General features: G+C 44.0%; 2 protein-coding genes across 2 annotated transcripts; one reads left to right on the top strand and one right to left on the bottom strand.

Annotated features, from left to right (window-relative positions):
* Positions 1–4741: 4741 nt before the first annotated feature.
* rpa3 (replication protein A3) lies at positions 4742–8540 on the bottom strand. Its single transcript, XM_080010638.1, has 4 exons — positions 8389–8540; positions 8200–8274; positions 5042–5153; positions 4742–4956 (listed from the first exon to the last, which is right to left on the bottom strand). Exons 1-4 carry the CDS (start codon positions 8485–8487, stop codon positions 4874–4876), a joined length of 369 nt encoding a protein of 122 aa, XP_079866764.1. The 5' UTR covers positions 8488–8540; the 3' UTR covers positions 4742–4873.
* A 437-nt stretch (positions 8541–8977) lies between these two features.
* On the top strand, positions 8978–22223 carry umad1 (UBAP1-MVB12-associated (UMA) domain containing 1). The gene is made up of 3 exons (XM_079999313.1): positions 8978–9382; positions 17686–17771; positions 20181–22223. Exons 1-3 carry the CDS (start codon positions 9301–9303, stop codon positions 20442–20444), a joined length of 432 nt encoding a protein of 143 aa, XP_079855439.1. The 5' UTR covers positions 8978–9300; the 3' UTR covers positions 20445–22223.
* Positions 22224–22825: the final 602 nt, after the last annotated feature.

Below are 22825 nucleotides of genomic sequence, written 5' to 3'. Positions count from 1 at the left end.
GTGTGTGTGTGTGTGTGTGGGTGTGGGTGGAGGGGGGGGAGGAAGTTGGAGATTATTTTGGCCCTGTGGGAGAGTTGGCCTGCAGACCGGGCTGTCGCGTAAAGACAACACGACCGGGCAGCCGGCGTCGGTGCCAGTCTGGGCTTGGAATTTTTTTCGAGGGCTGTTTCCTGTGTGACCAAAATGTGGCAAACACTGGCCGAGCAACTCCAGCGGCGCCGCCAGAAGGTTTTCAGCGGGCCGCCATTACCTGCCTGCTTATGCCACACACCGTGAAAATAAACAAATACATTTGGAGCCTGTGCCTTTAATATCATTTGGGAAACACAAAAGAATTCGCCGAATTCTCTGACACTTCAGACCTTTCAAAAATGACAGTTTGGGAAACGCTGCCTCCAAGGCCGCGGATTTTCCGCCGTGTTTTTGGTCGGGGAATCCAAGCGCACGCAAAGCATTGGACATACGGATACGGGTCCTTCCGTGTTTTTGGGGTTAGGACGGGGGTTAAAAAAAATGGCCCACAGGTCTCAGCGGAAGCAAATCAATCTTTAAACTACACTCAAAGACGGCTTCCTCTGCACCTTTGCGTGTGTCGTTTCTCCGGCGATTCCATTTCTCTTCCGAGCCGCACGGAGGGCTGGGCTGAGCTGGAACGGCTGCTCGGGCGTTGAGTTGCTCGCAGGTATGAAGTCTTGTTGAACTTGCCATCCCAGGATCATTTGTTAAACACGTCCCAGGTGTGACACGGCGAGAAGCAGCCCCGTGGCGCTTTTGAGAAAAAGTCAGTGGAGACTCGCCTGACAGCTCCACATGTACTGGTCCGCGCTTCGGCTCAAGGGCCTCCGATAGGCATGTGATGCGTGTCGGCTCACATTGTACCGGGGCCGATCCGCTGGCAAAACTCCGCTGGAAGTCGGTCCCGTCCGGCATTCCATAACCCCCGCGGTATGCGGAATATGAGGGATTCTCCTCTGGAGGTGTAGGTAACGGGCGGGGATTTATGTGATTCATCGCCTTTAGCCTGGCAGTAACGGTGGTCATGTCCGGGTTAACAAGCGGGACAAAATAGCATCATAAAGGAGCAGGCTTGTAAAATAAAGTCAAAGAGAGTAAAAAAAAAAAAAATAACGAAACACAACCTCTCCGCTGGGGTTAGCGTCGGAGCGCAACTATGATAACGTCAATACATGTATCGTCATAGTCATATTTGAATGTGAATAACTTTAGAGCCGGGGTCTCAAACCACAGGCCCAGGGGCCACATCCGGCTCGCGGTTCAATTTAATGTGGCCCTCTATATGGTGATAATATATTGATGAATCCAGCCCGTAAATAATTTTGTCAAATCACAATGCCTCATTAAGTCACACAAGTGTACTTAATGTTTTCAAAATGTAAACAGAATTAAATAGCTCATAAGAGAGCTTTCTTCCTGACAGGATTACGATTCAATTCCCTAAAAAAAAAAAAACAGGCCGGTTTTTCCTTGCCGTTCAACACGGGCCCCCTGGAAGAAGACAAGATGGCCAGTGGCCCCCAGGTCGAGTTTGAAACCACTGCTTTAGATTGAAAGAGAATTCAATTAAAGTGGAAAATCTATGAAATGAGGCTGGATTACACTGCGACTCCCAGAATTCCATTAAAAAAAAAAAGCTTTTTATTTATTTATTTATTTATTTATTTTACCCTCATCTTCACTTCGATTAGCTTCGTAGGAGGAATTCAGTTCAATAAATAAAAATAAAGTACGATCTTATCTGAGGTCATGATGGATTTAGGTGATTGATAACGGTCATAATTGCTATATAGTTAAACCTCGTCTTTTCCTGGTCTTAAAGGCAGCATTACAGTAAAGCAATGCAGCTTAAGTACCTTAGTATCTTATGAAAGCACCAACAGTCATCCCCAAAATATCGATATTAGCCAAAAGGAATATTATGACATATTTGATTTTGTTCATATGGCCCAGCAGCCCTAGAGAGCACACACGGAGGGGGGAGCAGATGCCAGAATAATCCCACAAACGGTGTCTCAACTTGCCACAACATGGCAGCTGCTTTGCTCCGGGCCCACCCCCCACCACCCCCACCACCCGCACACACACCCACACAGACACACACAGACACACACACACACACACACACACACACACACACTAAGAGGCTGAAATACAGTTATCACTACTATAATCACTACTCGGTTCACTATAGCTTTTTTTGGCTCATAAAAGCAACATTTTACAGTGGCGATTACATTTACAACATTTCATTCATTGGAGAGATCTTACTGCACGAATGAGTGTAGCTTTGTGGAAATGTCATACACATTTGAAAATGTCATGCAATTCATTTGTCATTTTGATCTCTCAAATTGAAAGGTTTTGGGGTGTATTTATGATGGATGGGAGGGATCATTAACAGCCCTGGGACCATACGGCCCAACCCATGCCAGCTGAAATAATAGCAAAGGGATAGGTTTACACAGGACAGGGAGTGGCATTTCAGGAGGATATTAGTTAGAAAACGACTAATGACTTTTTAAATTATTGCGGGACAAAAACAAAAAACAAAAAAAATAACCATTTAATCAATCTAATAAAATAAACTGACACTTAAAAAAAAAAAAAAAAAAATATATATATATATATATATACTGTATAATTCAACATGCTAGTGTCCAGCAAACCTGATTAAAAGAAAAAAACAACCATTTAATTATCTAATAAAACAAACTGACACTTTAAAAAATATATATACTGTATAATTCAACATGGTAGTGTCCAGAAAACCTGATTAAAAGAAAAAAAAACAAAAAACAAGGCAGAAAGTAAGTTTAAGATAACACTTTAATTCAGGAAAGGATAGTTTAAATACAGAGTTGAATAACTTAGTAAGTACATAGTATTCATTTATACGCTACTATAGTTTATTACAAAGTTTATTCATTAGAAATATATTTTAAAAGTCAATTTACTCTCAAAAATGGGCCAGTATAAAGTTAATTCAATCCGTTTTTTTAAAAGTCGCCAATTCGAATTAAATCGAATTCATTTATCGGAATCAGAATCAGAAATACTTTAATAATCCCAGGGGGAAATTACTTCAACTTATGAAACAATTTCTTATGAACAGTTTATAGGCACAATGTGAATGGGCACTGGAAGGAAACACAGTGAACCCAGATATTATGTTCAAATAAACAGACAACTTTCATGTTTGGGTTCTACTTGACCCCGGCAATTTAAACCTACAAAACATGACCAATGGAAAGTGTTCCCCAAGTTGACACTTCGGAACATCAGCAAGGAACACAAAGCGGTTAGTCACTGATAGCAAAAAAAAACATGAAATAAAAAGTAAATAAAAGTGTGTGTTGTGGTCTGGGCCTTCTGGCGTCCAGGATAAGGCCAGACTCGACAGGTGATCAGAGCAGAGAGGATCGCGGGCTGGGACCTGTCCACCCTTCTGGACCCTCCTGGACCTCTATACTTCCATCTCAAGGAGAAGGGCGACAAAGATGATCCGTGACCCTGGTCAGAGAGAAAGGATGCCTCAGCATCCTGGACTGCTGCGCTGATTCAGATTCAGAGTCGGTGCAAGTCTTTATTCCTTACGCACGTTATGGAGAGAGGATGATCATCACACATCGACCGGCTGTTATCCATCTATTCATTCATTTTATTTAACAAATTGCTTTGGGGCAATACCAATATTATTTTCTTCCAAACATAAACATAAACAAAAAAAGAAAACCCAAACAAAACAACCAAACGCAGGGTCTTCCAGTGCCTGTTTCATAAATGAATTCGATTTAATTGACAAAAATTGGAAACTTTTTAAAGACTTATTGAATGACCTTTATACTAGGCCGTTTTTGAGAGTAAATCGACATTTAAAATATATTTCTAATGAATAAACTTTTTAAATCCGCGTCTCGAAGGACAAACGTCGGCTGCTCCGGCCACGTGGTTTCCTGTCACCGCCCGCGGAGGCGCGTCTTGCGGAGCTCTCCCATTTTGTCTGCGTCTCTACGCAACTGAACTCACGGTGATCCGGATTCTTGAATTGGAAGAGCTGTAGTTCGTATTGCACATTATATTTATAATAGGCCAATAGATTGTTTGGATTTTTTTTCCCCCCCCTCCGGAGATTTGAAAATTCAAACGCATGACCGAAAAGGGAAGAAGTGATCAGCGCCCATCGCCGCCCTGTGCGCGTTGACCATTTGAAAGCAGCAGATGGCGCCAACAATACAAGACTTCACCAGAGCGGGTTTAGACCGTCAAAAAAAACAAAAACGACAAATCCTCACCAATACCGCTCCCTAGCTTATTTAGAATCATTATGATACGACTTCTCCAATTCCCATGCCTGTGGTGTGATGCCATGTCAACAGGGCAGACACTTCCAAATCAATTTGATCCGGGACTGATCCATCCGTCTTTCATCTGACGTGACACGCTTCACGTAGGGGGAAACTACCTTCGAGTTCCTCTCCCCGCTTGGGGGCTACTGAAATGGTAACACTTATGTAAGCAGTAATAAAAACAGTAGTTACAAGTCTTTAATTTTGCTTGGAGTGGAATTTGCTGGGGATAATCTATCAAGACAGCTGAGCACCTGAGGGTGGTTTAAAAGAGCGTAAATCAAAATGCTAAAGAACAGGTTGTACAAACTACCCTTTACTCAAAGTTTAGGGGAAGAATTAAAGAGAGAGGGGGGGAAAAAAAAGCAACTCTTCAGTAAAGCTACACATTTTTTTTTTATTACTGAAAAGGGAAATAAGTGAATTTAAGTTTTGTACAAGTTAAGAATGAAACACTTGAAGCGACAAACAGGCAAGACAACAAAAAGCCAAAACAAATCTTTAAATGTTCATCCGCTTGGGGTCACTTGGAAGGGGTAGTACTGGGGGAAGTCGTGGATCACCTTCAGGGCTTCGTTGTACAGTGCCAAATCTGCCGTGGAAAGGAAGAGCGAGAGTGTTAAGCTGCAGCCGAGCTCGTCACGGCAAAGGAAAAGAGGAGGAGGAGGAATCCAAACCGAAAGCACTGCCTCTGTCGTCGCGGAGGACGTTACACGCGGTGGCCATGATGGCTCCCTTGTTGGACACCATTCCCACCACCTCGACGATGCCGCTCAGCTCCTCTTCAAGCTGGAAGAGAGGGAGGGCGACTGTCATGACGTTCCAGCATTACAAAATCTAATTAAAGTCTGGTCAACTACTTTTTTTACGCATATTTTTTTTTCCAAATCCATTTTCAATGTGATCCTTAATTATAATAATTATTTCAAATACAAATATATTATTAATCTCATTGTCCTCTACTATCATAAGTGTATATTTACAACCATTCTGGATTAAATGTACATTTTCCTGGCATAATCCATGTGGTGAAAACAGTTCTGGAAATGTTTTATTGCATCACAATTTAAATAACAATGGCCGCACCACCCCCCAAGACTTTAAGCACTTCAGCACAAGGAGTTATTTTCAAGGTATTCCAGTACTTACATTTCTGAGTACGAAATGAAAGAACATCAATCAGGTGGTAAGAAAGAACCCGGCTGGAAACATCCAATTTTGGATTCGACACTTTCCTTTTTTTACCTGTTTTCATACTAATATTTTCCTTCTCGGTTCCCCCTGAATTGTTACTGTACGTGTACGGGTTATGGACAACAACAAAACAGATTTATTACCATTCTGGTCATTGCAATTTAAACAATTTATTAAAAATAAATAAATAAATCAAAAATTAAGTTCAACATCAGAGGGGCATTCTACTGTACTTTTTACTATGTTAGGTAACCACCTGATTTCACAAGAATGCATATATGAATTCTTGTGAAAAACTAGGAAAATTCTGCATCAGGCGTATTGCTGGGCGATAATTTTATATTATTGTCGCAGGTCATTGACTGGTGCTTCATAAAATGAATCATAGAGTTGCAAGACAGAGTGACAAATCACTCACAAATCAGATATCACATCACTGACAGCTAGGTTTTTTTGTTTTTTTCTTTTTCCTTTGCTCATCTAATTTATTAGCACAATCCAAATCAGTCACTTGTTTATTGCCACCCTGTAAATGCTTTGTTCCAAAGAGTAGATAAGATGTGAGTGTACACCGATTAGCCACAACATCCAAACCTCCTGTCTAATATTGTGTAGGTCTGCCTCACCAAAACAGCTCTGACCCGTTGAGTCATGGACTCCCCAAGACCTCTGAAGGTGTCCTGTGGTATCTGGCACCGAGATCCTTTATGCCCTGTAAGTTGTGAGATGGGGCCTCCATAAATCTGGCTTGTTGTTCCAGCACATCCTATAGATGCTCGATGGAATTCGGATCTGGGGAGTTTGGAGGTCAAATCGACACCTACCTCTTTGTCATGTTCCTCACACCATACCTGAGCAATTTTTGCAGCGTGGCAGGTGTATTATCCTGCAGAAAGACGTCACTGCTATCAGGGCACACGGTTGCCATGAAGGGGTGTATTGGTCTGCAACAATGTTTAGGTAGGTGGTATGTGTCAAAGTAACATCCACATGAATGCCAGGACCCAAGGTTTCCCCAGCAGAATATTGCCCAGAGCATCATACTGCTTCCGCCGGCTTGCCTTCTTCCTATAGTGCATCCCGGTGCCATCTCTTCCCCAGGTAAACAACGCACACGCACCTGGTCATCCACATGATGTAGAAGAAAATATGATTCATCAGACCAGGCCACCATGTTCCATTGCTCCATGCTCCAGTTTTGATGCTCACATGGCCATTGTAGGCACTTTTGGTGGTGGACAGGGGTCAGCATGGGCACTCTGACTGCTCTGCAGCAAAGCAGGCCCATACACGGGAAGCAGCGATGCACTATGTGTTCTGAGACCTTTCCATCAAAGCAACATTAACTTTTTCAGTAATTTGTGCTACAGTAGCTCTTCTGTGGGATCAGACCAGACGGGAAAGCCTTCGCTCCCCAGGTGCATCAATGAGCCCATGGGCGCCCATGACCCTGTTGCTGGTTGTCCTTCCCTGGACCACTTTTGGTAGGTGCTAACCACTGCATACCGGGAACACCCCACAAGACCTGCTGTTTTGGAGATGCTCTGACCCAGTCGTCTAGCCATCACAATCAGATCCTTACGCTTTCCCATTTTTCCTGCTTCCAAAACATCGACTGGTGGCACGGTGGCGCAGTGCATTGCACTGCTGCCTCACAGCAAGAAGGTCCTGGGTTCGATTCCCGCCTGGGGCGCTGTTGGCACCATGCTCCGGTTATCTCCCAAATAGGAGCCTTTCTGTGTGGAGTTTGCATGTTCTCCCCGTGCTCACATGGGGTTTCCTCCACCTCACGTCAGTAAGGACCCCCACCAAAAACATGCACCCATCATTGTCTGACCAGCAATGGACATTTATCAGCTGGTCCCCGGGCGCGTCCACGTATGCTGCCCACTGCTCCTGGCTGTGCCCCCGGAGGAAGGACCAGGAGCCAGGATGGGTCAAAAGCAGAGAATCCATTTCACCGGCCACCATCAAAGCATGTGTGTGTGTGTGTGTGTGTGCAAGCATGTGTTGTAGTGTGGTGTGTTGCGTGATGAATAAAGACTGTTTCTTTTCTTCTTCAACTTCAAGAACCGACTGTTCACTTGCTGCCTAATATAGCCCACCCCTTGACAGGTGCCACTGGAACGAGATGAGCAATATTAGTCAAGTCACCTGTCAGTGGCTTTGAATGTTGTGGCTGATCGGTGTATTGTCGTTATAGATTTCCCAGGGCATGACAAAACTAAGCATCAGAAAAGACAGAGGAAACCTTTTTTCAGAGTGGGTCTGTGTGTATGCGTGTCAGTGCATCAGTATAAACATTGTGGTTTCAAGTATTGCTATATATGTAGGTATAGTGAAGTTGCACCGGTATACCTAGATTAAGGAGAACATACCTAGAGCTGCCACAATTATATAACATAACCGCCGGATCTCATTCAATTAAAGGGGTAATAGCAATCGTACTGTGTTTCCATCTTCAACCTGGGAATCTTGAAATGTTTCGTACAGAAGTTGCACAAAAGACAAGAGTAACATTCTGTGTTAGCAACACCGCATCGACAAATGAAGCCACGGTTAATCGCGATTATTTGCACAAGTAAAATCGTCAAATGTAACGTCGTGAGCGTGCCGCATGGAAATGAACGCGTGCACTCACCGGGTCGTTGAGCTCCACCGCGGCAACTTTGCCCTCTCCGTCCGAAAGGGTGAAGGTTTTCCCGGTGGGATGCACCTGGCGGGAGTAAGGGCACACGTCACGACTGTGTTACAGACATTTGAGATTACACGCGTCAACAAGGGACACCGTCACCCCCCACGACACAAGTACTCCTGCTGTCTTGACAACCTTATCGACGCGTCCGACGAAGCACACGGGGCGGCTTGTGTACTGCGGCAGCATGGACGTATTTACTCTCGGCTTCGGGGACTCATATATGCCTGACATCTTGACTGGGCGCCGCCAGCGACTTCGCGCTACGGCGAGGAGGAAACGGGAACGGCGCTACGTAACGCGGGAAATGTTCGGTGGCGCGTTTTGATTCCCAGGGTCGACCGGGCGGTCGGTGGCTATGAAGTACACGTCGGGCCAGGTCTTTCGGGCGATTCCCGGCATTATATCGAGCGCACCCAATACCATTGACGTCATATCCGCCTTGTCCTGCGACGCCCAGTCACGGTAAACATTGCGAAGCAGATTAGTTCCCCCCGTTGCTCTTATACGGTTGTGTATGCAAACATATGGTAATTGTTCATTGACAACAGCCTTTTAAAATATTATATTTAATAGTATTTTTTTTTAATTCATATTGCTTTATTATATACAACGGGAAGCTGAAAATATTTTACCCTTAGCTCTCCGGAGCAACGCTTTAGTTGGCGCTAGTTTCGTTACGACCACATTAAAACGCTGCACCCACGTCCGTCGTCACAACGCGACTTCCATTAGAGCTGCCTTTCTCTAAAGCGTCAGAGCAGCTGTTTACAGTAAGTCCAGCGTCATCACTCTCCCGCACCGAGTGAATTACACACGACGATCACGATTCAACCAGTTTGCCGTCAATCCTTGCCAACGCTAGCTCGCGTAGTTTCCGCAACATGGCCGGCGGCTGTCAGATCCCGGAGTAGCGTTAGAGGAGTGCGGCGTTGGGTGAGAGTGACTCGTGAAAGGATGAAAGCAGCTCTGTAGACGAAGAGCAGCCCAGGCGCCACTCGAAAGCAGAGAGCTGATCGCGTGTTGTCCTGCCGACAGACCGGGATCATGTTCAGCTTCCTCGGACTCCGCAAAGACTCGAAGAAGTCGGCATCGGAGAAGGAAGCGGATGGAGGCTTCGTCATCATTGGTGAGCGACACCGTCGTGTTGGGTTCGTGGAATGGGAAGGCTCCAATGCAATGCCGGCAATGCTGGCAATGCTGGTAATGCTAAACTTACGGCTGTCACGATCTTGAAACTTTAGCGAGCGATTCATCGTCGTACAAATATTAGCGAATTCCAATTTGATTGTATTTTTGTTCATTTTATGCCACTATCGTAGTATAAGCCCATAACAGCGTAATAACACACACACACACACACACACAGACACACACACACAGACACACCATCTATTAAGAAGATCCATTCACTGGCATTGGACATTTGAGACATTTTCTTTTTTTTCAGTCCAACTGAACAAAGAGAGTCAATTGACATTGTGTGTGGTAACCTCTCTAGAACGGGTGCTTGTCCGTTCAAACATGCCTGTTCGTAACGGGCCGCACTGAGGACGTAAGTGACTCAGCCGCAGAGGCACTAGTGCCTGCCCGTGGGAGATCATCGGAGGTCAGACGGAGAGATTCCTTCCTTTATGAGTGCGGACATAAGTGACTCAATGAGGTGGAGGGGTAGGGGGTGTTAAGTTGCCATGCGTGACGCATAAATACATCTAAAATCAAAAGTTTGTTTTTTTTGTTTTCTTTGGAGAAACGGGGATGTGCAGCGGATGCTTAGCCTTTAGTTGGCTTATGCGTTGGGTCGGCCCTGCAACACAGAAAGATTACATAGATCGTTTAGAAAAATTTGCATCAAATGTGAAAATATAGGTATATTAGAAACTTCAGGAGGATCAGACGAGTCCAGGTTTCTTCAGTCAATGATTTAGTTGTGTTCATGTGGACTGCCAGGTGTTCCGCTCCTCGCCCAGGGCTGTGCTCCTTTCCTGGGTGTGTGAGGTTAAAGGTCATGCGCCCGGCGCTCGGCTCGCATCTCCAGCGCTTCCTCTGCCCTCAAGTTAGCAACGCCTGGAGCGTTGCTTACCAGGCGTGCATCTTGTGGTTAAAATATTGGATGATATATATATATATATATATATATATATATATATATATATATATATATATATATTTACACTCTCACCGGCCACTTTATTAGGTACCTGTTCAATTGCTTGTTATCACAAATAGCTAATCAGCCAATCACATGGCAGCAACTCATTGCATTTAGGCATGTAGACATGGTGAGGATGACTTGCTGAAGTTCAAGTTGAGCATCAGAATGGGGAAGAAAGGGGATTTAAGTGACTTTGAACATGGCATAGTTGTTGGTGCCAGACGGGCTGGTCTGAGTATTTCAGAAACTGCTGACCTACTGAGATTCTCACGCACAACCATCTCTGTGGTTTACAGAGACTGGTCCAAAAAAGAGAAAATATCCAGTGAGCGGCAGTTGTGTGGACGAAAATGCCTTGTTGATGTCAGAGGTCAGAGGAGAATGGGCAGACTGTTTTGAGACTATAGAAAGGCACAGTAACTCAAATAACCACTCTTTACAACCAAGGTATGCAGAATACCATCTCTGAACGCACAACACGTCGAATCTTGAAGCAGAAGACTGCACAGGGTGCCGCTCCTGTCGGCTAAGAACAGGAAACTGAGGCCACAATTGGCACAGGCTCACAAAAAATGGACAATCGAAGATTGGAAAAACGTTGCCTGGTCTGATGAGTCTCGATTCAGCTGACGATTTTATATTCAGCTGCGACATTCAGATGGTAGGGTCAGAATTTGGCGTAAACAACATGAAAGCATGGATCCATCCTGCCTTGTTTCAACGTTTCAGGCTGGTGGTGGTGGTGTACTGGTAATGGTGATATTTTCTTGGCACACTTTGGGCCCCTTAGTACCAATGAGCATCGTTTAAATGCCACAGTATACCTGAGTATTGTTGCTGACCATGTCCATCCCTTTATGAGCACAGTGTACCCATCTTCTGATGGCTACTTCCAGCAGGATAATACAAAGGGCAAAGGGGGGCCCAACCCGGTACTAGCAAGGTGTGTGTGTGTGTGTGTGTGTGTGTGTGTGTGTGTGTGTGTGTGTGTGTGTGTGCGTGTGCGTGCGTGCGTGCGTGCGTGCGTATATATATATATATAAATGTATGTATGTGTATATATATATATATATATATATATATATGAACATCTCATAAAATAAGAATATCATGAAAAAGTTCAATATTTTTTTGTCATTCATTTCAGAAAGTGAAACCCATATATTATATAGATTCATTTCATGTAGCGTGAAATATTTCAAGCCTTTATTTCTTGAAATTTTGATGATTGTGGCTATAGATATGGAAAACCCACAATTCCGTGTCTCAGAAAATTTGAATATTGTGAAAAAGTACAATATTGGAAAGTCATGGTGTGACACCCTAATCAGCTAATTACCTCAAAACCCCTGCAAAAGTTTTGTTAGCCTTGAAATGGTCTCTCATTCTGGGTCAGTAGGCTACACAATCATGGGGAAGACTGCTGACTTGACAGATGTCCAGAAGACAGTCATTGACGCTCTCCACAAGGAGGGTAAGCCACAAAAGGTCATTGCTAAAGAAGCTGCTTGTTCACAGAGTGCTGTATCCAAGCATATTCACAGAAAGTCGAGTGGAAGGAAAAAGTGTGGTAGGAAAAGGTGCACCAGTAAAAAGGGACAACCGCAGCCTTGAGAGGATTGTCAAGTGAAATACATTCAAGAATTTGGGGGAGCTTCACAAGGAGTGGACTGAGGCTGGAGTCAGCGCATCAAGAGCCACTACGCACAGACGAACCTCAGGCATGGGCTACAAATGTCGCATTCCTCGTGTCAAGCCACTCCTGAACCAGAGACAGCGTCAGAAGCATCTTACCTGGGCTGTGGTGAAAAAGAAGTGGACTGTTGCTCAGTGGTTCAAAGTCCTCTTTTCAGATGAAAGTAAATGTTCATGTCATTTGGAAATCAAGGTCCCAGGGTCTGGAGGAAAAGTGGAGAGGCACAGAATCCACATTGCTTGAAGTCCAGTGTGAAGTTTCCACAGTCAGTGATGATTTGGGCTGCCAGGTCATCTGCTGGTGTTGGTCCACTGTGTTTTCTGAAGTCCACACTCAACACAGCCACCTACCAGGACATTTTAGAGCACTTCATGCTTCCTTCTGCTGACAAGCTTTATGGAGATGCTGATTTCATTTTCCAGCAGGACTTGGCACCTGCCCACACTGCCAAAGGTACCAAAAGCTGGTTCAATGACCATGGTGTTACTGTGCTTGATTGGCCAGCAAACTCTCCTGATCTGAACCCCATAGAGAATCTATGCGGTATTGTCAAGAGGAAGATGAGAGACACCAGACCCAACAATGCAGATGACCTGAAGGCTGCTATCAAAGCCACCTGGGCCTCCATTACACCTGAGCAGTGCCACAGGCTGATCCCCTCCATGCCACGTCGCATTGATGCAGTAATTCATGCAAAAGGAGGCCCAACCAAGTATTGAGTGCCTAGAAATGAACATACTTTTAAGAAGCCTGACATTTCTGTTTAAAATATCCTTTTTTTATTGATCTTATGTAATATATACATTTTCTGACACACTGAATTTTGGGTTTTCATTATCTATAGCCACAATCATCAACATTTGAAGTAATAAAGGCTTGAAATATTTCACTCTGTGTAATGAATCAATATAATATATGGGTTTCACTACACACACACGTTTCATCTCATAAAATTAGAATATCATGAAAAAGTTCAATATTTTTGTGTGTGTGTGTGTGTGTGTGACAAAGGGCCCCACTCCACACAGAACTGAGTGGCTCGCTGGTCCACTTGATGCTATATGTAATAATATTACACTTGTCGCGTGTCCAAATTGCACCAAATTCGACAGTGCACATCCTTCGGTCCCCTGCAATACACCCGCCAGGTGTGAAGTATATCAGATAAACAGTTGTTGAGATAATTAAATGACATACATACAGACAGAGATCCCTTCCTTTATAGTTAGTTAGTTAGATTCCCCTTAAAATTTGATGGAAACATACAACTACAAAATGACAGTGGTCAATGCCAAAAATAGCGATCAGGCGACTATGTAACAATTTTTTGACAGCTCTAACTCAACTTGATATGTCTAGTAGTTCTCGTAAAACATGGTGCTTGTATTGTACATAAAAACAAGCAGTTTATTGCACATAAAAAAGAACAGCCATTTGGCCAAATAAGTCGAAAGAGCTCTTAAAAGCAATCCACAGCAATTGATGGTCAAATCAGCAATAGAGTATGGGTGGCTGCTCTGGACGCGGACACAACTACCAACTGAAAACACACCTGGCAAGGTAGCATCACTAGGGGATACTGTGGACTGGACACTTCAGCCAATCCACACACATTACCACACCCCACAAGAAGCCTACTGCCAGACATGCGCTAAATGCCTGGCATGCTCCAGTCTGGGCCAGTGTAAGTGGGTATTGTCTTTCAAACCTACAAATCCTACAGGGGCAATAACAGAAGTTTTTGATTGCCATAATTTTATTGTAGTAATATGGGCCAACTCTTGTCTTAGTCACATGAGTGTCCCTCACAGTGTACACTGTTTGATATTTGTCCTAAATTTTACAATTTATTTGTTGAATATTTACGTTGTTAACAAAGTCAAGCAAGCCTCACTTCATGCTTTTAGGCCATATTTATATCCGACTTTGAACGGCTTTTTGTTTGTGCTTTCTCAGAATTTGTACTTTTCATTTATTTTTTCCAAGCCCCACCATTTTTATATTTAATCGATGTCCAGCACTGATTATCAAGCACGGAACCTCACTCGAAGAAGAGCTTTTCTGAAGGCATTTGACTTGGATGTTGTCGGGCATGACTAATTTCCACAAAGTGGAACAATTCAATCGATTAAATACACTGTGCGTATAAAGTTGAAGCAATTAAACATATAACTTAATACATACTGGAAAATGTATGCCAACTTTGTCCTTTATCCTCTAAACTGACATGGTCTCAGAGACTGTTTATATTACTCTAGAACTACCCTTTGTACTTTTACCAGCATATTGAAGTGCAATTTGCTTTTCATCCTGTGGCTTGAAATTGGGAGGGCTCCCACTCCTGGTGGAGCCTATGCAGATGGTCTGCACTTGGATTTGATCTGTGGTAGAGGGAGCCCATGTCACAAAGCCAGCATCTTTCCTGCAGATTGAGGATACCCACCAAGCTCACAGATGCTCAATGTATGTCTGACATGCTCTGTTATTAAAGCATTTGCCATCTCATAACAAGCGTCACTGTGGGTAAAAGTTGAAAAGTTGAAGGTACAGAATATGAATGACCACAAGCAATTGAAACTATGCTCACACACCGGAGCCCCACATCTTTAGTCTGCATTGATGGGGGCTGTAACTGGCCACGCATTCGACTGCGGTTGGAGCCGAGACAATAACTAGCAATGACACCACTGTTAAGCACTGTCACTTCCCTGTTCCCTTACTTGTTTCGAAATGAAGACAATGCAACTTGGAATCGAGATTTCTTCTTTCAGGGGGATGATTTCAGCAGAACAAATGTGTGTTCAACACTCGCTGGTAGGAGAGCCTGTAGAGGGCTCAATGACAGCCGGACACCCCCTTTCCCACTTCCATTGTCCTCATGTTCCTAAGCAGCCACAGCGTCAGTGGAGCAGCTGGGTCATGCTGTGGCTGTGGGAGTCTCGCCAGTTAAGAGGGAAATCCCAGCAGGGCGGTGTGGCCTGGCGGCGGACGATTCCTCCACGGCAATCGCCGCCCTCTCCTCCATTACCATTTGGTAGACTAAGGCTGGAAAACAAAGAATCCTCCTGGGGGGAAGAAGGCTTTGAGAAAAACAACTTGCGGCATCCACTCCTGACACTAGGTGGAGACACAGATCTCGTTTGCAGTGCGTCATGCAGCCATGGGGCCCTGAATCTTTCTAGGCTGACACTTTCCATATCCACACAGGCATACAAATAATTCTTATTTTACATTATTTATTGTTGGGCAGATTGATTGTTTTGCACTTTGATGCTTTTGGATGATGATTTGAATTTAAGTGCTCCATATAATCTGTCAGAGGAAGTTATGTCTGAGTGTTAGACTTTGAATGGCTTTGACGTTGCTTATTGGATGTCTTTTACCTCCTTAAAGACTGGATTTGAGCCCGGCTGAGTCTGTAGCTGAAGCTCTGAGTAAAGGGTGGGTCTGTCCAAGTCACAAGCAGCTGTTTTCACCATTCCAGGATGCAGGGCACTCAAAGGCCCCTCGACGCCATCACCCAGACAATAGAGTTAGCTTGTGAGTGGTTGACATTTTTGTTGTGCCAGAGCACAACAATAAAAGAGCCTTCTTTTTGCATCGCATATGAGCACTTATTTATGTAATTCTTTTGCTTTTAAGTGAGGACATGCCTCGTCTTTTCATTGAGTGACCCGTGGAAGATATCTGCAGGCTCACTAAAAGTCCAGCTGACCTAATGGCATCCATAAGCCATTATCACTGTGCATCCAATGCGTGTCCATGGGATGTGCAATTGTAGTGTAGGTAATAGTTGACGTCATTGATCTCTTGGGCAGTAAACAAAAAAGCCATACTTATAGATTACCCGGTGTTAACCCCCGGTACGACACCAATTATGAGGCATTAGTGGAGTTAGTCCGTCTTTATCTTGTTTGTAGTGGCCTGCTAGCTATGTGTGGCTTGCCTTGGGTGTGCAACCACGAGCGATGACATAACACAATGATGTCAGCTTAAAGGTTCCCAGAGCAGGAGAGCCATCCTGTCTTCAAGGATAGTTTTTTTTTTTTTTTTTTTTTTTATCACTATGAAGTTCTTTGCCTTCAAGACTCTCCAAAAGTGGAGGCTCAAAAAACAACAACAAAAAAGACGAGGTCAGCCAGTTTGCACTGGCTCGTACCCAGAGTACAAAAGAGAACGGTCTGGGCCCATCCTCATCTAACTCGTGCAAAAGAGAAACACTCAGGAAGTAGGCCTAGTATTGACTTGTCCCCTTCGTACGATAAAGCAGAGGACTCGGCTCATCCGTTCTATACCTGAAGGATTTACTGAATGTGAGAGGAGAAAACCCTGCACGCTAGGCCTGTTGAGCTCATGCAATTACTGAGCCGAATACTCTGTGCCTTACTGAGGTCAAAGGCATGGCTGTGCAGAATTATACTGACAATGGTCAAAGTGGAGAATATAGGCTTAGTTTGCATGCCATTATTCATTTTCTCCGAAGCGTTCCACCTGTCCTAGGGAAACACGTAGGCAACAACTTGCCTCTCTAAGTTATGTTTTCTACACAAACTACTGTGGCCTCTAAGAGTTCCCCCACAGATGTGAAGTATAAAGTTTGGGCCTGAAACCATCAGGAAACGTGACTACTTTGGATGGGTTTACAGAACTGTTCCTTTGAAAAAACAACACAAAAATTATTTATACAAGGTGGAGATGTATTACATATAGGATTATTCATCGTGAGTTGACTGTAGTACTGTAAAAGACTACGACACACATGTGGCAGCCACAACCTCTGCACTACTTTTGCTAATGGACATCCAGATGCATTTGTTGTAGGGGAGGGTAGACGTGTGGCCCATTACAAAGTCGAATTGGATACCTGTTCATCTATTGGAGAAGTGTAAAGGACCAAAGGGCGGAGATAGCTGGCTGTACAAATGTAAAGTGTAAAGCTTCTACCCTAGAGCCCTTGATGACAGAATTGCACTTCTTCACTCTCACCCTCTCAGCCGGGCTTGCCAAGACGGCGGTGCAATTAATAAGGCTCAACGGGTTGGCAGTCTTCTGTTTTGATCTGCCAACTAGTTGGTAACCTTGGCGACACGTCGTCTGTGAAGTCTGACTTTTACAGCACAAAGTTATCAACTGTCAATACAGTAGATGGTTTATTCATTATTTTAAAGTAGGGAATTTTAAAGTAGCTTCCGTCGAGCAGACAGTTGTTTTGGTTGTGGTGTAAGAAGAGTTTAACCTAATGCGGGAAGTAAGCACCGGTGTCACAAGGCTAAGGAGGCTGGAAAAACCAGGACATTGTACAGCAACCTTGACGGAGGGACACATCCCACATGGGGAAAGATCTTGAAGAGAGCGTGGCGAGTTGTTCCCAGGAGTCTTATCGCTTTGTAATCCATTAATGTGATCTAGAAAAGCACAGGTAATCCTCTGACAGAACGCGACTAGGGTAGAGAAGCAATTCTGTATTGGTAGTAGCAGTTCCCTTCCTCCCAGGTTGTTGAAATAAGCGACACGATACCGAAGTAAGTTGTGTGCGCATTTTGCGTGTTTTAAAGCCCTCTTCATTTCCCTTTTCCTCCAGGGGAGACTGTCGCCGAACAGAGTCGGAAGATCCAATCCATGAGCGTGGAGCAGCACTTCACCAACGTCATCGTGTGGCCATCAAAGGTGCTCTCAACCAGCCTGAAATGATACGAACCCGCCTTTAACATTGGAAGTGACTCGAAATGTATCTAGCTTAGGCGACAGCGGGACGCACCGCAAAACCAAAAAAAACAAACCTTCTGTTGATCCGACCTGCAGCACACACATACACGCATACACGCACACAGCCATAGCATTCTTCACAGTCGACGCTCCGCGCCGCTGTGCCGCTGACAGGTGCTGGGCATCCAGGCCGGGAACTACAGGCCAAGAAATGCCAACGCCATTCACCACGCTTGTCTTGAACGCTGGTCTGGACATGTGGCGCCTCAGAAGTGCGCCGCCGGTTTTCCTCTTATTGCTTCTCATGATACTTTTCATTCGAGGAGCTTTGTGAGCTTCCCACATGTCACATGTTAGTAATTTGCGAGCTTTAATCAGTTAGGCACCGTCTGCAGAAACGGAAGACCCGAACTTTCGCCTGCGCACGTGTTGCTTTGCTGTGGGGCCCATATGGCGTAACGGAGCACCCGAATGTCACAGCGTGAGCGACTCGTCGGATGGGCCCAGCATTGCCACATGGCTCCAACGGTGCAACAGGAAGCTGTGATGTAGACACAGTCAAAATTCTAACAAGGATTTAGGCTGAATACAAGGCCCCCTTCCAAGCCGGGTATTTCTCCATAAGCTGATACACACACAAGAAAGGAACGCGCAAAATGCTTGTTTTCCTAAGCAATATATTCAAGCTAGTAGCGCGGTGGCCATTCCCCCAAGTGTATTGGCGGTTTGTTTTGTGTTTTGGCTCTTAGAAACCGAAGCTTTGTGTCAGGGAAGTGCAGCGCAAAACAAAGGAGGCTCAAGTATGTACACCCATGAACTGTGTGAGGGCGCTCCCTGTGGTCCAGTCCCAAAGGAAATCTTCTCGTCTGCCTAATTGCAGAGGAATAACCATTTCCTGCAACAACATGTACTGTACTCTGCATTTAGTCGTACGTTTGCCCTTTATTGCATGCCAAAAATGTAATCCGCAACGATGAGACTTCCACCATGGCCACTAAAAGTCTCAATTATTTTTGAGATTGAAGGAATATCGCTGCACTGTTTGGCGGACGTCTCACCGCTTAGTCTGCTGATCTCTTTTCTATTTCTTTTTAAAAATACAAACGTAAGCATTGCGTAGCCACACCCAGTGCACGGTTTACAGTTGTTAACTTCCTTCCTCGGGGTGTCGCAGCGCTCAGGCTGGGAGGAACCTGACGCTCCATCTCGCCGTGCGTTTTTTTTCTCTCGCTGCCTTGCGGGGGAATGAAACCGCCGTTTGGTCGGCCCGGCTCCAACCAGGGTTTGTCTTCGTAACCATACAGAGATAAGCGTCGGGTAGCACTCATAGATTTGATTAAACGAAAATATCACAAGCATAATGAGTAATTTCCTCCATTTTTGTTTGTTCTATTATGCCGCCCCCTGGAATTAGTAGATAGATAGATAGACATGTACTCTAGTTATCCCCGGAGGCAAATTACAGCATCACAGCAGCTCACAACAAAATATGCAATACTAATAAAGCAATAGAATAAAAAAATATGACTGGCAATACATGGAAAAATGAGAAAATATGCAGTTAACTGTACACAATAGAAATATGGCAATATACACAAAATGTAATGATTAACAACAAATATAACCTAAAAATAAGAAAAACAGTTCAAAAAAGAACTATAAAAAATAAAATGACCCCAGCAAATCTACGGGAGAAACGTGTTCATATACAATAACTAATGAGATAACCCTGACAGTGAACCAGAAAGATAAACCTAAAGATGAGAAGAAAATGGTAATGTACAATAAACCTAATGATTTGCATTAAATATAAGCCTAAACATTTGACAAAAAACAAAAGATAAATAAACCTAAAAATGTTTACCTAAAACGGTGAACACAATGTTGGTAACAAACCTCAAAAAGGAACAGATTGACACGTTCAACAGATTGACACATTCTGGATAACGTGTTCTCATTTTAAATCCCATTTGTGGTCTTAAGCAAGGGATTTTGTGTATGGAATAGTTGAATCTCGTAAATTCCCACTTAATGTCACAGTACTGGTGCACTCATATTTATTCCCTGTGACGCTGCTTATATTGGAAAATAAGTTTTTTCCATTGAATTTATTATTAATCACTTTTAATGAGTGACCACTCAATGTATCAATGTCAGATTTTAACTATAAGTTGAACACAGCATGTCATTATAGAAGAGCAGGACCGAGTTTACTACACGGCTACGCCAGTTACTGAATCAAGTCCTAATAAACAAACTAGGAATAAGTCGGTAAAGCCGCTTCAGTGGATATCCCGGAAAGGAACCCTTCGAGTGTTTGTTACTGTTGAACCAACCTACTCCTTGTTTCCCCTCCGCTCTCCTTCCCAGTCATCGTGTGCGCCCCCAGCTCACCCCGTCGAGGCCGGGCATCGCCCTGCGCCAGTGCCGCTGGGGCCGCCGGCAGCGGAAGCCAGCCCTTCCGTCCCAGACTCCCTCGGCGACGTCCCCTTCACCCTGGCGCCCCACATTCAGGCGATGCAGGCGGGGTTCGCCCGGATCCCCGAAGTGCTGCTCTCCCGGGACGTGAACCACAACATGGACAACTTCCACTATGACTTCAGCTTGGAGAACTCTGTGCTCTGTGACCTGTAACGCCTGTATCAACCGCTCTGTTGGTTCCGTCAGGGGAGCCGTTTCTGTTAAGTAATGAGTGAGGCGGGGCGGGGATAAACTACGTTTTTGGTTTGACCTGCATAGAGGCGTGCAGGTATCAATGCTGTAGGTACAATGTGCCAAATTAGGACGATTAGTTTTGAATGCTGAAGGGATTGCTGAAGGCCATTTATTATGCTGTAGGCTTCGAAGGGAGAACCAAGTCGTCTGTTTTTTTTGTGTCAAACTGCCATTTCAAGTAGTGGTCATGGCTCACAAGAAGACTTTTTTTCTGATGGGACACCAGCGAGGAACTTAGACATGTGGAGTGGATATACTGATCAGCGTACTCATTAAAAAGCATTGATCGAAGCACAGTGCTTAGGAAAGTCATTATGCAAATTTTGCAGGAGACACACCCCCCTCCGGCCAATTCAAATCAACTATTTAAAGGAAACATTGCAGGAAAAAGATCGTCGTCATGGCAGATGACGGTCTAATTTAGCCTCGGTGTGTGGAATTTATTAAAATAAGAATGAATGTACAGTATGATTCTTTTATTTCATATACTGGAGGTCTCTTGTCTCTACTTAAGCCACTTTTGATAAGATGCATTTCTGAAGTTATTATACATAACCGCAGAATAACCCATAATAGTTTTAGCTTGTGGGAAAGGTCATGAATTAGGAGCCTGTGTAAGTTCTTCCAACTTTCCCCTTGCAGATCACCGGTCAGACTCAAATCTACTTATATATCTAGCTTTTCTCCTGCTTAAATAACACAGAGATCTATCACAGAGGCTATCAGTCACCCTCCAATATGTTACGCATACTTTATCACGACAACCCGAGCCCTAATCTGTCATGACAAATGGCTGAGGACGAGACCTGTTGAATATTTATCTCAGATGTGAGAGATTGAATGGTTATGCAACACTAATGAAATCACTGGATGCATTTTTGTACAAATGTACAATACATTTCCATCAAATAAAAATGTTGCCCAAGTAGAATTACACAACCTGAAACTTATTTTGGGCAGCACTTAATTATTTTCTTTTTTTTTTTCTTTATTGAATGAGAGAATTTTCACTCGCCATTTTCTGACTCAACCTTACTGTAGGTGATGGTGTCGCTGGTAAACATTTAATAGAATATAAGCAGCCTCAGCTTATTCTTTTCACTTGTACTCTGTTTGCCTTTTGGTCACTTTATAGGGGGCTTATTATGCTAATTTTTTTAACATAATGAAAAAAAGTTAAAAGAAAAAAAAAAAAGTCTTTGGGGTCCCCAAAACATGTTTTTGATTTTTTTTTTTTTTGCTGAAAGTACCACTCAGATTATGCATTCTATTGATGTCCATTCTAACATCCATCTATACCATTCTGTTCCAAAACGGGGTGTTTTTTTGGGGGGAGGAGCCACCCTCCCGAGGCCCCGAGTTCTGCGAGGCGATGGGGTTTGAACACAAGTTCCAGATTCTGTGAGCCAATGGCGCTTCAGCATGGCTTCCTGGTTTTGTTGCATAAACTCTGTAACGTTCACTCATTTCACCTCATTATTCCACCAAAATCTGATTTTGAACAAATTTGAGGCGAGAAATAAACAATGCAGCCGCTGAATGTTCTCTGATTGATCTACAAGGGCTCACTTAAAAGTTTTTTTGTCTGACTTTGGTTGCCGTGCTCCAGGCTTGTGTGAGACAAGGACGTCTCGGCGGCGCTTTCGGGCCCGAGTTTTTCTTTTTGATTCATGTAAATGTCGGAAAATAAAATAAATAAATATATCTACAATAAAACGCTATTTTTATTTGTTTTGCTTGGAGGAATGCACAGTGGATCACGCGCTGTAGCCTACAGTCTATCTGCCCCATACTTTTATTTATTTTTTACAGAGAGCCCTACATCATCATTATTTTTAAAATACTAACATTTCCATCGTCTGCAGTTTCTCCGTGGACGGTTGGTATTAATATTAAATATTGGTTTGTTGAGTTATACCATTTTCACACCAAAATGAGTGGGCCAAACCGCAAAAAAAAAAACCAGCCGATTGACACCTTTCCCATTGCAGGAGAAATGCTGTTTTTATCTCTGGTGCGTCACGTTCAACGTCATGAACACCTCGGAAAAGGGGCGTGTCATTGTTCCAGCGCGATTGCGAACGAACCATTAGAGGAGACAGCAACTTCAACGAACACACAACATAAAACTGTAACACTTGTAAAAAAAAAAAGTGATCTGATCCGTTCAAAACAATCGGAGCAACACTACGGTAGAGGAAGCACCGGCAGCACCGACACTCCATGCTGCCAGTGAGCGTGGGGGCTCTCCACTGTGGTCCCTTCGGTGCGATCCCCACACTCGCAACATTTCACGGTAC

This window comes from Zeus faber (genome assembly GCF_960531495.2).
Source record: "Zeus faber genome assembly, chromosome: 1".
Classification (NCBI taxonomy): Eukaryota; Metazoa; Chordata; class Actinopteri; order Zeiformes; family Zeidae; genus Zeus; species Zeus faber.
Note: the sequence above shows the minus strand (reverse complement) of the source record. Positions and strands in the feature narration are given on the sequence as shown.

Coding starts and splice junctions, on each gene's coding strand:
- rpa3 (XM_080010638.1), bottom strand. CDS start 8,487: ATGTCAGGCATATATGAGTCCCCGAAGCCGAGAGTAAATACGTCCATG. Junction 5,154..8,199: donor CGGTGGAGCTCAACGACCCG/GTGAGTGCACGC, acceptor CCTCTCTTCCAG/CTTGAAGAGGAGCTGAGCGG. Junction 4,957..5,041: donor CGACAGAGGCAGTGCTTTCG/GTTTGGATTCCT, acceptor TTTCCACGGCAG/ATTTGGCACTGTACAACGAA.
- umad1 (XM_079999313.1), top strand. CDS start 9,301: ATGTTCAGCTTCCTCGGACTCCGCAAAGACTCGAAGAAGTCGGCATCG. Junction 9,383..17,685: donor TGGAGGCTTCGTCATCATTG/GTGAGCGACACC, acceptor CTTTTCCTCCAG/GGGAGACTGTCGCCGAACAG. Junction 17,772..20,180: donor TCATCGTGTGGCCATCAAAG/GTGCTCTCAACC, acceptor TCTCCTTCCCAG/TCATCGTGTGCGCCCCCAGC.